Raw genomic sequence first — 15,837 nt, 5'->3', positions numbered from 1 at the left:
ATGGAAGGCAATGCTACACATCACATTTCATCTTTCTTCCTGGTTGGTATTCCTGGGTTGGAAAACTTTCACTGCTGGATTGGCATCCCTGTTTGTCTCCTCTTTGTCCTAACCTTGTTGGGGAACAGCATAATCATTGCTACTATCAAGCTAGAGCCAAGTCTCCACCAGCCTATGTATTTCTTCCTTTGCATGCTGGCAACGAATGATATGTGTCTGACCTGCTCTGCAGCTCTGAAGATGCTTGGCATCTTCTGGTTTGATGCACATTGGATCAACTTTGATGTCTGTCTAACACAAATGTTTTTTATCCATACACTTTGCATCATGGAGTCAGCCATCCTAGTGGCCATGGCATTTGATCGTTTTGTGGCCATTTGTATCCCATTGCATTATGCATCAATCCTGACAACACCCATGGTGATGAAAATAGGTCTAGTTGGCCTAAGCCGAGCTATGCTTATGATTATGCCATGTCCTCTTCTCATTAAAAAGCTGCTGTACTATACCAAATATGTAATCCATCATGCTTATTGTGAGCACATGGCTGTGGTGAAGGTGGCTAGTGCTAATACCTATGTGAACAGAATATATGGAATCTTAGTGGCCTTTTCAGTGGCAGTATTTGACCTCGGGCTCATAGCCACATCCTATATAAAAATTCTCCAGGCAGTGTTCCGACTCTCTTCCCAGAGAGCTCGCTCTAAAGCCCTGGGCACCTGTGCTGCCCATGTCTGTACCATTCTTGCTTTCTATACACCTGCATTGTTCAGCTTCCTAACTCATCGTTTTGGCAAGAATGTGCCTCCAAGTGTCCATATAATCTTTGCAGTCCTGTACCTGCTAGTGTCCCCCACAGTCAATCCCTTGGTGTACGGTGTTAAGACCAAACAGATTCGTGATCGAGTGATGGGTCTTTTCTTTCTTAAGAAGAAAATTTCTGAATACTAAACCATATTGATGCAACTTTTGTTGGAAGAATGTGTTTTTCACAGTAATAGTGCCTTAGTTGCCACCCTGTCCTCAAAATACTATGTAATAGAAGATATTATATTACAAATATGATATCATATTTTTATTTAATTTTATATTTAATTTAATATTTATACTTAATAAAATATATCTACAATATTTAATTTCATGAAAACTGCTGATAAAATTATTTAACATTTCATTGAGGATCTTCAAATTTCACAGTTATGGCTTCTTCTCTTCTTTTTTCTTTTTGAGACAGGGATTTGCTATGTAGACAGGACTGGCCTTCAACTTGCAGAGATCCATTTGCCTCTGCTTCTCAAGTGCTGGGATTCAGGTGTGTGACACCAAACCCAGCTACATTCTGATTTAATCTAAACACACATTTATCCATTGTCATCTATCTTCTTGTCTATTTCTCTGTTGATAAATAGAGATCTATTTAAGTATATTTGGTGTCATATTTCAAAGCTAAATAAATGTAATAATGGTAGTATTGATTCTAGTATATTAAAATTTGTAAAACAACTTCAATAACCTTTCTCCATTCATCAGAAAAATGAGGTTATATGACAAGTTGTCACTTCAAAATGTGGGAAGAGGAAACAGAATCACAGTCAGTATGTATTGATCTGAAATAGAATACTTACCCTATAAGAACAATTTTTTTTTGAGACATGGAAATTAATATAGCACAAAGATTCAAATCTGTGTGAAGAGAGTCCTTCAGATAAGATACAGATAAAATACTGATTTCATTTTTTCATTATTTAATATATAGTGCATTCTCCAAAGAACTAGTGGTATTAAGGCAATATGTAGATAGCAATATGATGAGATGCCGATGACAGTACTGCAATGTTCATAGGTTGACAGAATTGATATGCAAATTAAATAGGAGAGTTAAGACATTTTAGAAGTTCCTAGAAGAAATAAAAACTGACAAATGGCCTATTAATATGACAAATACAGGAAACAATGTCACTTAAGTGTGTAAACAGGCACAAGTTACCAACTTAATTTTAGAAATGAACACAGTGTAAACATTAAGAAAAAAGGAACCAACATAAAAAAGCTTTGCTTTAGTTCAGATTTTTTTTCAATACAAGGTTTCTCTGTGTGGCTCTGGCTGTCCTAGAACTTACTCTATAGACCAGGCTGGCCTGGGAGTCACAGAGACCTGTCTGCTTCTGTCTCCTGAGGACTGGGATTAAAGACATGCACCACCATTGCCAGGCTTAGTTCACAGATTGTTAAATTGAGTGTCATGGTATCATTTAGGGTAGCATATCAGCGTGGAGGATTGAGAAATATTTGACAACAGTAAAACATTTCTGAATCTGCAATGACCAAATATGAAATATACAGTGGTGGTGGTGCACGCCTTTTATCCCAGCACTTGGGAGGCAGAGCCAGGCAAATATCCGTGAGTTTGAGGCCAACTTGCCCTACAGAGTGAGTTCCAGGAAAGGTGGAAAGCTACACAGAGAAACCTGTCTCAAAAAACAAACAAACAAATAAGAAATATAAATTAAATGAAAGATGATCTTAAGGAGTTTCTGGTAGTGTCTTCTTATGTTGCACTGAGTGAACAGTGATGCTTTCACTCTGAACACTAAGACTGTGAAATTCGTACTGTGCATGCAGCCATACTATGCAATGTGCAATTTGTACTGTGCATGCAGTCATACCATGAAATGTGTAATTTGTACAGTGCATGCAGCCATACCTTGCAATGTGAAATTTGTACTGTGCATGCAGTCATACCATGCCATGCCAACAAAGGTTGCCTGAAACACCTTAGTTAAGAATTGTGATTTTTATATGTAATGGATTGTATGAAAAATTTTCTCCTTTTATATAAATGCCATGCTTTAATTACAGAAAATAGGGACTTTAATAGTTTCCTAACATCATTGTTTAGAATGTAACTAGTGTGTATTTGAATGTATTGTGATAATATTTTAAAATATTTTTAAAAAAAGATTTATTTTTATTTATGTGTTTGTATGGGTGCATATACACATGTGGGGGGGCCTGTGGAGGCCAGAAGATGAGATCATATTCCCTGGAGTTTGGGCTACAGTGCCTGTGAGCTGCTTGATTTGGTCTCTGAGCCATCTCTCCAGCCCTAAATATGTTGATGTTAGAAATAGAGTTTTGTACTACGTATTTATGTGAAGCAGCATTTTCCACACTGGTGATCATAAAAGTTCTGAAAAGCACTGATGATATTTTATATCTTTCAGTATCAGTTGTTCAGCCAAGTTTTAATGTTTTATGCAAAGCTAATCAAGTGCATTCTTCTTAATAGTGTGAAATTCTGCTTTAGTCTTTAATATCTAGTAAATTTATATGAATCTAGAAAATTGTGTTAAAATAAATTTATGATTTATGACATTAATGTTTGCTTAGTAAACTTCCTATATATACCTACATGAAGGTTGATGAAAAAGTACTTGAGAGAAAAAGGTTAGCATGTAGAAAATCTCTAAGAAACAGTCCTTGGGGATACACTCAAAAGAACTGGGTGCAGTTTTTATGGTAGGGTAAAAGCTCTTAGCACAGACCTGCGACGCAGCTTGAGCCTCTGCATGAGTTGGAGGCAGGACAGTTGTTAAAAACCTTGTGCTGTAATGCTGACAGTGTAAGTCATGAAAAGGTTATGGACGGGACAGAGAGGCCTGCCCTGAGACATCTGAGGCTGCTCTACAGCATTAGAATTTCATAGGTTAAACAGATCTGACCCCAGCCCGAAGACAGTTCCTAGGTAACTAGAGAAGAATAATACAGACATTAAAGTGTGCATAATATGGAGGCCTAAAATTAAAAGTAGTCTATACAGTAAATTTAAGGTCATTGAAGTGAACTTTAACCAAGGATTCAGAGTTCAGGTTTCTTGCTCACAATGGCATTGGCTGCATGGCAGAGGAAGATGAGGCATGTTATTTGTGATGTTGTGAAAGAATCCCTACTCAAAAAGGATGGGAAGTTTGGGAGTCCACGATTCTACAGCCGCTCATAGATACAGAAGTGCCAACCACACACACAACCTATCTGGATTTACCTTCCTAGAGGTTAAGACATTCTCTAAACTTTTAGGATTCACTGATATCTTACATGCAAATCCCCAGCTATAGGTTTTGTTCTATTTGATGTCTGTGACTTCTATCCTAAGGTGAAGTTTAGGCTTTCCAAATGTCTGTGTGTATTTTCATCATCACATCCACTATTCATTAGAAAACTTACAAAGCCAGCATAAAATCAATTAAATATTAATGGAATTTTAGTATTTATTAAAAATATTCTTCATAAACAAAGGATGAATAAAAATGAGGACATAGCTGCTCCTAGGTATGTTTGAGGAGGTTTTTTGTTTTTGTTTTGTTTTGTTTTGTTTTTTGGAGCTGAGAATTGAACCCAGGGTCTTGCGCTTGCTAGGCAAGCACTCTACCACTGAACTAAATCCCCAACCCTGAGGAGGTTTTAATTGTAGATATGAGGGAGAGAACAGCAAGAGGAATCTGAAAGAGTCCAGATGGAACATGGCTGGTAGAACAGACCAGACCATAAAGGAGGAGGGAGGGAGAGTGAGAGGGAAGAGAAGCAAGAGGGAGACAAAAGAATACCAAGAAGGCAAAGAGAACCGAGAGTAGAGCCAAGAAAATGTGCAGCTGAAATGGCTGGATAGAGAGAAGGGAAGCTGGGGGAAGGAAAGTGAAGCTCAGGAAATGAAGATTAGGGAAGGGCTGGCGTGAGAAGTGCTGAGAAGAGTCCACTCTAACAGGTACTTGCAATGCTGAGACATGCTGGAGACTCTGGCAGACAGTGGCCACTTTGATGTTAGTAGGCACCTCAGTTAGCCATTTGTCCTGGCTTTCCTCAGGACCCAACAGCATGAAATACAGAGATGAATCGCTGCCTAATTTCCCATACCCAGTTTACAACTATCAGGTGGATTTGTGAAGAATTCAATTTCTTTGACTATTGATTTTGTTAACAACACAGGTAGATTTTATCTATGGACTTCAATCCTTTAATTTTCTGGTTTCAGTGATACCAAGTAGAAACACTGAAACAAGCATGAGAGAGGTAATCCAATGCATTACCTATTGAGGGACACATATTAGAAAAAGTATGTGGCACTGAGTTACAATATTTTACTCACTTGAATATTTGTTCAAATCACAAAACTGCATACACATGTTGATACAACGTAGCTTGACAACACTGTGGAAGACAATGAATCTTGAAGAACAACACAGAGCCCCAGATGAAACCTCCTGGGAGAAATGACAGCAAAAATAAAAGTACAAGTGGCTGGAGAAACGGTTTAGTGCTTCAGAGCACTGGCTGCTCTTGCAGAGGACTTGTGTTCAAGTCCCAACTTACCTATAGTAGATATCAACTAGCTGTAATCCTTGTTCTAGCAGCTCTGACCCCTGCTCCTAGCCTCTGGTGACACCAGGCGTGCTCGCACAGAAGTACATGCAAGCACAGCATGGATACTTGTAACATAAAAGAATGATGTAAAGAAACTAACCATCTAGTCTTAGAGAACAAGATTATTTTACTAATAACATGTCAGGGTAAGGAATTCATGTAATAGAGGATACACCACACGAGAGTGAGTGGAGTGTAAGCATCTGAAAACATTTCCTTAAGAGAACAACACCTTCAAGTGCACAATAGATGCCCAAGTAGGAAAGAGTTTTTTGGCACTATTGAGGTCACTGTATTTTATTGGACTTAAAGGCAGGTTAATGGTAATTCTGAAATGAAAAACAAATCTAAATAAAACTATAAATAAATAAAGGACAGATGGTCATGACTGCACATAAGAAAAATAGTCCTACCTCGCACAGCCTTGAGGTAGTGGGAGGGGCTTGGAGCTGCCTCTACTAAATGGACCTCCTCATGGGAGGCCTTACCTTCTTGTAGGAGGGAATGGGGCGTGGGTTGGGACCGGGAGGTTAGAGGGGCAGGAAGAGGGAAGAGGAGGATCTTTGATGGGTATGTAAAATGAATAAAAATATTTCTTAATTAAAAAAAAAGAAAAATAGTCTTCAGGGCTCAAGATGGTTCAGTGGTTAAGAGTACTTTCTACTCTTCTAGAAAGACCTGGGTTCAAATACCAGCACCCACATGGTGGTTCAAAACTGTCTGTAACTCCAGTTCTAGGGGATCTGATACCCTATTCTGATCTCTATGGGGCACCAGGTACTAACATGGTACACAAATATACCTACAGGCAAAACATTCACATACATAAAATAAAATGAATAAATCTTTAAAAAATACAATGAAATAATAGATCAAAAGGATAGTCCAAATTCATCACCTATTTCACAAAATCTCTACATTTTGTATGAAGGAGTCTGAAACCACATATTTTTTTAAATCAATCATTTTGAATGTAAGCATACTAGGTAATATCAAAAGCACTATTTAAACATATCATAACAAGGAAGTATAGTACAGAATGAGGGAGGCTCTAGCCCACAGATTAAATACTCCACTTCTATTGCTTCTATTCTTAGATCATCATCCTTTCTGTCTGTTCTTGTCTTTTACATTTAAGTCAGGTATTTAGAGTATTACCTGTCTTAATTAGAGTACTACCCATTATTCTATTGTGTACAAAAATATTTGCAGCACCTCATTTTAAGAAAAAAAATCTAAAAATCACTTACACAGCCTCCTTCTCATTTATGAAATGAGGTAATTTCTCCAGATACTAGATCTACAGAAATGTAAAACAATGAAGAAATCACAAATATATGTAAATTTGAGGACCTCCTATTTTATCTGTGGACTATTAATATAATGTTTCCTATCATTATTATTTCTTTTACCACTATACAAAAATCTTTTCACAAAACTAGCATATTAATTGCTGATCACATTTACTCACTTTGTGATTGATCTTGATTTTCCTACTTGGTTTTAATCTTATATTAATAATTTTGTTGTATGTATATTGTCAGAAACTATATCAGATATGATCTTGAAAAGAAAGTACAACTAAATATTAATGCATATATTAAAATTTCATCATCAAATTAGTACTCAATTCACAAGGACACAAATAATAAACTACATTTAACTATGTGTGATTACAAGATATAAAACAGGAGCTTATATTCAATTATGATAAAATTTAAATATATTCAAAAGAAGTTCATAATAGTGGTATCAATGTCACTATATTTTAAAGTAGAATTTAAAATGTTAGCAGGTAGAGTTACTTTTTGAAAAGTGTTCATCATTAAGAGTTTAATTTATACATAAATATAACTGTCTTTTGTAGTAAATTAATGTTAAACATGAATAGCATCATGTTTTAATTACAATCATAACAGAAAGAGACAGAATTAACTAAAAAGCAGTCAAGGCTTTTTCAAGTAGTGAGAGCAAACTTAAACTAAAACTTAGTACCTCTTCACAGGGAACTTGATTAAACACTCATCAGGAACAAAGGTTTGTGGTTTCCCAGAAAGCTCAGTTGATTAAGTGCTTGCTGCTCAAACATGAATTCAACCCCCAGAACCTGCGTTAAAACCTGGGTGTGATGGCATATGCTTTAGTTCAAGGGCTGGAGAAGGAAATGAAGGCTAGTGGAACCCTTGGGTCTCTTCCCTGCCCGAACAGACTAATTGTGTACCACAGGCCATCAGAGGTCACTCTCAAACAAACAAATAAAATGCAAAACAACAACAACAACAACAAAAAGCTAAGTTAACAAGGTGAACTATATCTTGACCTCTGGTTTTCACATGCATATGCACGTACACACACACACACACACACACACACACACACACACACACACACGGGGCGGGGGCGAGGGGGAGAGAGAGGGAGAGAGAGAAGGATCACAAGTAAAATCAAAAGGTTTTGAATGAGATTTGCTGTTTGAAACAATAATAATGTAAATAAATAAATGAAAAATCAAGAAGGATATTTACAGAAGAAAATTTTGGACACTTGGTCTCTAATCTGTTTGGTCTTCACCCCATAAACAATAGGATTAAGCAAAGGTGGAACAAGTAGATAAAGGTTAGACAGGAGAATGTGAATGTAGGATGGAATGTGGAAGCCAAATCTATGAGTAAAGAAAGAGAAGAAGGCCAGGAGATAAAACTCCAAGAAGACACAAATGTGGGCAATGCATGTGTTAAAAGCTTTGAGTCTTGCTTCCTTTTGAGGTAGCTTGAAGACAGTTACAAATATTCTAATGTAGGAGAGTGTGATGAAAATTATGTCTAGTCCAAGTATACTGAAAGCCACGAAGAGACCGTAGATCTTGTTGACAGGGATATCTTCTGCTGCCAGCTTTACGATGGCCATGTGCTCACAGTATGAATGGGATACAACTGTGGTCCAGTAGAATTTCAACCTGCATTTGATGAGAATGAGACACGGAGCTACAAAGAGGGCGCCTCTGAGTGTGACTCCTATTCCTATCTGAGTGAGGAGTCTCCGGGTAAAAATGGATGCATGTCTTAGAGGATCACAGATCGCCACGTATCGGTCCATTGCCATGGCAAACAAAATGCCAGACTCAATACACTGGAATGTGTGAATTAGCCACATCTGCAAGAGGCAGGCATCAAAATATATGTTTGGAAGGTGAAACCAGAATATTCCTAGCATTTTGGGTAAGATGCAGGTACTGAGAGCAATGTCTGTTGCTCCAAGCATTGCTAGGAAGAGGTACATGGGTTCATGGAGGCTTCGCTCAACTTTGATGACAACGAGGAGCAGAGAATTCCCAAGAAGAGCGACGATGTACATGACACAGAAAGGAACCCCAATCCAGAACTGCACAGACTCCAAGCCAGGAATCCCAGTCAGAGTCAGCACTGAGGGCTTGAAGATGGTGCTATTGAGATGGGTCATGCTGCCGTAAGGGCTGCAGGCATATGGCTTCTCAATTAGACTGCAGCATGTGCTGGGAATATTTCTTCTGTTTTCAGTTCTCACCTAGATTCACACAATCAGAGACTGAATGGGATTTCACATGGCAGTTTTCAGATATAGACTTTTACTGATTTATGCATATCCAAGAATGTCTCCATATCTTTTCTAGGTGTGAATAATTTATTTCAGAGTTCAGTTTTCTATCATCTCTCTCACTTTCTTCTCTTTCCATCTATCTCATCTCACACACACACACACACACAACAGACACACAAACACTCCACATAGAAGCTTATTAACTGTGTTATAGAAAGAAGACACATTTCTGATTATTTATGAAAAATATTCAGTTAAATATGAGGTTTGGTTTTCTATGATAAATGTCTTCTTTGATATTCAAATAATTAAATATTATCGTGGTCCAGGGAGGTTAGCTCCCCAGAACTGCACCAAGTGAATAGAAGACCTCAAAGTAGTGAGGGCTTGAGGAAACAATTTTTTTTTAACATTTTATTTATTTTTATTTTTTAAAAATTTTATAATTAATTTAATTTTACATATCAGCCACGGATTCCCCTGTCCTCCCTCCTCTCGCCCCAACCCCCATCTCCTCAGCCCACTCCCCATTCCCATCTCCTCCAGGGCAAGGACTCCCCTGGGGGTTCAGTTCAGCCTGGTAGATTCAGTTGAGGCAGGTCCAGTCCCCTCCTCCCTTCACTCAGGTTGAGCAAAGTGTCCCTGCATAAGGCCCAGGCTCCAAAAAGCTAGCTCATGAACTAAGGACAGGTCCTAGCCCCACTGCCTGGGGGCCTCCCTAATAGTTCAAGCTAATCTGCTGTCTCACTTATCTAGAGGGCCTGCTACAGTTCCATGGGGGCTCCTCAGTTATTGGTTCATAGTTCATGTGTTTCCACTAGTTTGGCTATTTGTCCCTGTGCTTTTTCCAATCATGGTTTCAACATCTCTCACTCATACAATCCCCCTTCTCTTGAAACTTTTTTATCTGAGGGTATTTAGAAACAAGTTTCTATCTATCTGACAGGTGAATAAGGAAACACTCACCCTTTTTGTTGGTAACTCTCACTTCATCTTAAAAAAAAAATCTCTTTCTCTGAAAATCTGTTTTCACACAGCTACATCTCTTTACATACAGCTATATATTTCTCTACTCTGCTACATGTCTTCACAGACTACTGCATCATTCATTCACTCTTTACTCATTCACTCTCTCACTCTCTCCTAGATCTCTCTATTCTAAATCTTTGGTTCTAGTTTTCTCTAGTTCCAGTTCTCTTTAGTTCCAATTCTCTCTGTCTCCATACAACTACATCTCTCACTAAACACACACACATTCTCACCTCTGCTCCGCTCTTTTCACAGTCCCTTCGCATTGCTCCTCTTACAGCCAAACTCTGAACAATTGTATGTTACATTTTCAGGGTCCAACCCATTTGCATAATACTTGATAAGTCACCCAGTTTTTCTCAGGCTAGGAAGGTTGTGCTGAGCGGCCAGTGAATAAAGCTTGGCTATGCATGTAGCTCTAAGTTGGTGAGAGTTCCCAGACAGGAAATAAGTAGATGGCTGAACCTAGAGCCTGTAACATTAAACTGAGGCTGGGACTACGTGCAAAATGTCAGTTATGACAGAGGTTTATGCCTATCAAAGTTGCTTCAAGCCTGACCTTGATTTAGCAATATTGGGATCTTGACTTTGTGTATTTTCTGCAGGGGCAGCTTAGTCTGTTTTGAATTTGTTTTGAAATCTAAAATTAACTGTCTTTAAGACTGAGAATATTGTTACTTTCCTGTGTCAGTAAAGACAAATATTTTGGCATTATTTCTATTCATCAGAATTATACAGCTTAAACAGAAATCATGTTTCTGGCTATCCACGGTTATATGTGTGCCCAAAGAGAAAACACAACTAATGGGCTGGGGAAAGAACCCCACAGCTGTTCTTTTTAGGGAGGTAAGTGGTGGCACACAAGAAAGTTACAGACAGAAAACAGCCAATGACCCACGGACTTTGCCAAGCGGGGCTCACTATAGAGAATCAATCATCTGGTAGGTCGACCTATTGAACACTAGTTGTCATCTACTGTATATTCCCATGGCCTCTGGTAAAGCCTCTACTACCAGCAGCTCTTAGCAAAATGTCTTTTGTTATGTCCTTGTCAAGCAGTATTTAGACATTTAATAAAGATGCCACGAAAAGGGCAATGATATACATATTTACTGTTTCAGTAAGTGCCGAATGAATAATAAATCATGAAGAAGTTTACTATATCTTAACATGGATATTTTCTTGTTTCACCTTGCCCCTCTCTTAAAGTCCTCTTTCCCTGTACCCTGGTCTTTTCTACTTTAGTGTGTGTGTGTGTGTGTGTGTGTGTGTGTGTGTGTGTGTGTATACACTTTAGTATATATATGCTGAATAATATATGCTTATGTGAAAAATACTGATTTTCATATGTTTCCTATTAATGTGATTATTATTTTTAGTCTGAAATCTAATATTCTTTGTTTCAATATAATGAGTGAAATTGTCTTCAAATTCTAATCTGGCTCAACTTGGAAAAGTACATAGGGTAATATTTCCTTGGATGAAATGATGTCTGCATGGAGGAAAGGGAAGGGAGAAGTGTAATTAAAATGCAATCTCAAAAGTAATCAAAAAGCTACTATATGAGGAAAATATTAATATTACTGGTGTCATTACTTAAATCATTCTTACATACTTCTAGTCTTTGGAGGAATTTACCTTTTAATTATACATGATATCCAAAATAAAACATATATTTCATGTTCCTGTATTTCTTTTGTATTTTACCCAACATAATTGTTTCTTGTTTAACTCCCATGTCAAACATCTTCTATATGAATTCTCTTAGTTTTTAAGTAGAAGTTAAATTGTTATTATTTTTTTTCTTTTGAGCAGGCTTTCTCTGTGTAGTTTTGGTGTCTGTCCTGGATCTCACTCTGTAGACCAGGCCGGCCTCGAACTCACAGAGATCTGCGTGGCTCTGCCTCCCAAGTGCTGGGATTAAAGCTGTGTGCCACCACTGCCCAGCTGAAGTTTAATTATTAAGAAGTTAGTATTTTTCTGTTTTCTCATTGAGGGAGTATTTAATGATTGCAATCTATTAGAAACTAGTAAATCAACTACAGTTTACTTTTCCATCAATTGGTTAAGTTTCAAAATAATTTTTATGCAGCTGTGCTGTATTGCCAGTTGTGCACATGCAGGGAGGACTGGAGGATTAAGAAAAGGAAACAATGAAGCTCAAAAATGCTAAAAATCTTAGTTTCTTGGTGTGTAAGCTTCATGGGTTTTTATTACCACTTGCTGCTCCTATGATGACCAAAAGTAACTTACGTACCTGTGTCCGTGAAAGACTAGAAGAAAAGACAGGAAGAATATCTACTAGATCAAGAGAAAATCAGCATTTTATTTTAACACTCTTCATATCAAGGTCAAATGCTCTAAAAACCCTTACTTCCTTTAGATAATGTGTGCTCTGAGCTGAAATATAATTAGAAGTCACCTCATATATACAGGTGCAATTCCCATAGTCTCTTCACACATTACCTGATTGTTTCTTTTGGAAGTTCAGAGGCACCCATGGGAATACAAACATGTTTAATTTTCTAACTTCTTTGTTTGAGTTCACATATTAATACCGTGGTAGCTTTTTTGAGGCAACTAAAGAACAAGATACATGGTCAGCATAAAAGGGGGAGGGTATGGGACAATTCTCAATGAATAGATGAGTGACCAAATAATCTTACAAACCCAAATGTTAACCAATCTCTGTCTTAGTACTTATACAGGACCTGAACATATGAGGTATTACAATGGTCCACAGGTATTCCCTTCTTAATCCAACTGACTTCAGTAATGCTCATGTAGGTTTTGAATAGTAAATATCTATCTCAACACTTGAGTTGACAAAGATAGTTCTAGAAATGACATTAAAAAAAAGCAACCAGAAAGTACTTTTTTTGTGGTTTAAATGACTCCTAAGAGTTAATACATCAACACCAGGGAGAAGTCGGATCCAATTATAATACTGTATCTAATAATGTATCAATATGTTCAGGAAATTTCAATTTAATTTCACAAAATCGAGAATGACTTCAACAACAGCTGTGTAAATACCACTGAGGTACAGAGCCAAGCCCTTTCTCTTTTGCAAAAATTACTACCCACCACTTGTCGAAATCATTTCTGGTGGTTGTTTGCTTTGACTAACAGATGTTAGGCAACCTCAAATACTCGTAATCAATGATCTTTTCCATATGAGCTGGCTCATGTCATAGAGACATTTTTCACTGCATAAATATCTAACTGTTTTCACAAGAGCTTTTCCCTGAATCATAATTCTTATATTTTCACCAACATGTATATTTAAAAGTATGTTAGTTGCGATATTCTGATGCATAAAAGAGTGGGGAATATAACCTTTATTTTTTCTACATAGGAAAGGGGTTTAATATATAAATGGTTAATTCTAATTTCTGAAGAAATATTTCCCACAAAATAATTGTTATTATTATCTATTTAAAATAAATCAGGTATGAATCTCTGCAGCTATTACAATCTTTACTAAAGGCAAAGCCCCAGTGAATAGGTAATTTATATATATATATTTTTGTATTTGTGATTACCAAAGAACTCTCATCAATCTGTACATTCAGAGGTATGTATTTACCTCTGTGTAATTTGAGAGGTCAATACACACCTTATTATCCATTATTTGGGTCTTGTTTTCCTATATAGCAACAATAAGCTTCTTGATTTTGAAACTCTTTGCGACTGTAACTTTCCACAGACATCACATGACTATGGATGACTCATGTGCAGAGTGTCTGCACTAGAGCCCCTAAGACAGGAATGTAACAGAAGATGTAAAGGTGCTCAGTTTCATTGTTGAAGGAAGGAGTGGCTGAGTGGGATAGGTTCTACAGCGTTTTCCATTCTCATTAAATGTAAATATATTTATTTTTCTCACTAATCATAATTAATGATATCAACTGAGAAAATGTATGGTTGAGACTTTAAAATTTTTTTATTAAGAAATTTTTATTCATTTTAAATACCAACCACATATCTCCCTCTCTTCCCTCCTCCCATCCCCTATCCTTTCCACCCCCCATTCTCTCCTCTGACATGGTAAGGCCTCCCATGGTTGAGATTTTGTGTGGAGTAAGAACACTGTAGTTGGAAAGGGAGAAAAATTTTACAAATGAGTGAACAAAATCACAGAAGTCAAAGAATAGCTTTCCTCTATTTTAATAAACTACTACATTTCTTAAAGAGACAAAGTGTCAAATATGAAGTGTGATTTCTTTATTTAAAAAAAAATATTTTTATTAATTCTTTGAGAATCTCATACATTTTATTTTGGTTGTATTTATTCATCTCCCCCATTCTTTCTCAAGTAAATACACCACTGCAATTCTATATCCATTCAATTTTGTGTCTTCATTTATTTAATCTCTTAAATCCCACACAATCCCTTTGGTTCTGACCATTACTCTTAAGTGTGTGCCCATCTATGGGGCCACAACCATAAAGAAAACCAATTCTCTTTCTTTTGGCAGCTATCAATTACTACTATAGTGGCATCTTAAGACTCAAATTCTTGCATCAATTTCCACTAGTGTATAGGATCACCTGACCTTTATCACAAAGTGAGGGCTTTTCATTATATTATGGCCATTGGATCCTAAAGCAGTAAAAACACCCTAATGGATCAGATCTGACTGCGTACTAGCCAAGATTCTGAAGTATTTGCTAAAGGACAAGACAATAGAACATTTTGTATAATATTAAAGACTGGACAAGAATCTCATATTATAAAATAGTCACTATGTTATATATCAGATAACAAAATCCATTACTCATATCTTCCCTTGTTTCTCATTCTTCAGTCTCTGGTGATAACCATTCTACCATCTTCCAAATAAAAGTGATACCGCAGAACAGATGTTTTTCTTTTTCTAACTTATTCCACATAGCATAACAGACTCTTTTTCACCAATGTCAGGATTTCAGACTCTCTTTCATACATGCTTTAACCAACACCAGGATTTCCAAATCTTTTAGGATTGAGCAATGTTCCATTTGAAGTATACTACAATTTTCACCATCCATGAAAATGCTAATGTACAGTAGTTTCCAGACCTTTACTACTGTGAATGGTGGTCCCATAAACATGTAAGTACAGCTAATTTTTTTTGAGATTTTAGTACTTGTCTTCTTTAAGATATAAATATATGGTACTGAGAGGTAGCTCTTTCAGTAAAGTGATATTCTTGCAAGCATGAAAACCTGATTTGATCCCACATAAATAAAATCATAGAATAGTGATATGCTTTTTAATTTCATAGCTGAGTAGATATAGACAAGCAGATATCTAGGAATTTCTTGGTGGCCTACTTTGTGATTTCTGGGACACTGATAGACTTTCTCTCTCTTTCTCTCTCTCTCTCTGTCTCTCTGTCTCTCTGTCTCTCTGTCTCTCTGTCTCTCTCTCTCAAACACTCACAGATAAACAACACCAAATGTATAAATGCATGTATATGCATATGCCATATCATAAGTATAGTAGTCAGAGGACAACTTTGGAGAATCAGTTCTCTCCTTACATCCTGTGGGTCTGAGTGACAGAACTCAGGTTATCATGCTTGACAGATAGCACCTCTATCTACTGATCCATCTTGTTGGTCCATTAGAAGCATTTTCAATTATCCCACCATTTCAATCATTTGAATTATTTTCCCATGGAACTTCATTTGTGTGTTGAAGTCCAAAAATTATTTGTACCAATTTTTGTAAGTCGTAGACTCTCTTTTTCTGGTATATTTTTATACTTGTTATCAGATATTATATTGACGGGAACTTTATAACATGTTTTCAAATCATAGCTATAAG

General features: G+C 36.9%; 2 protein-coding genes across 2 annotated transcripts; one reads left to right on the top strand and one right to left on the bottom strand.

The window, feature by feature from the left end:
• Window positions 1–951, top strand: LOC118579741 (putative olfactory receptor 52P1). The gene has a single exon (XM_036181340.1). It carries the CDS (start codon window positions 1–3, stop codon window positions 949–951), a length of 951 nt encoding a protein of 316 aa, XP_036037233.1.
• A 6,975-nt stretch (window positions 952–7,926) lies between these two features.
• LOC118576034 (olfactory receptor 52A5-like) lies at window positions 7,927–8,877 on the bottom strand. The gene has a single exon (XM_036176444.1). It carries the CDS (start codon window positions 8,875–8,877, stop codon window positions 7,927–7,929), a length of 951 nt encoding a protein of 316 aa, XP_036032337.1.
• Window positions 8,878–15,837: the final 6,960 nt, after the last annotated feature.

The sequence above is a fragment of the Onychomys torridus genome, chromosome 1 (assembly GCF_903995425.1).
Source record: "Onychomys torridus chromosome 1, mOncTor1.1, whole genome shotgun sequence".
Lineage (NCBI taxonomy): Eukaryota > Metazoa > Chordata > Mammalia > Rodentia > Cricetidae > Onychomys > Onychomys torridus.
This window is presented reverse-complemented; position numbering and strand designations above follow the sequence as displayed.

What these genes read in the sequence shown, in the direction of transcription:
- LOC118579741 (XM_036181340.1), top strand. Translation starts at nt 1, where the DNA reads ATGGAAGGCAATGCTACACATCACATTTCATCTTTCTTCCTGGTTGGT.
- LOC118576034 (XM_036176444.1), bottom strand. Translation starts at nt 8,877, where the DNA reads ATGACCCATCTCAATAGCACCATCTTCAAGCCCTCAGTGCTGACTCTG.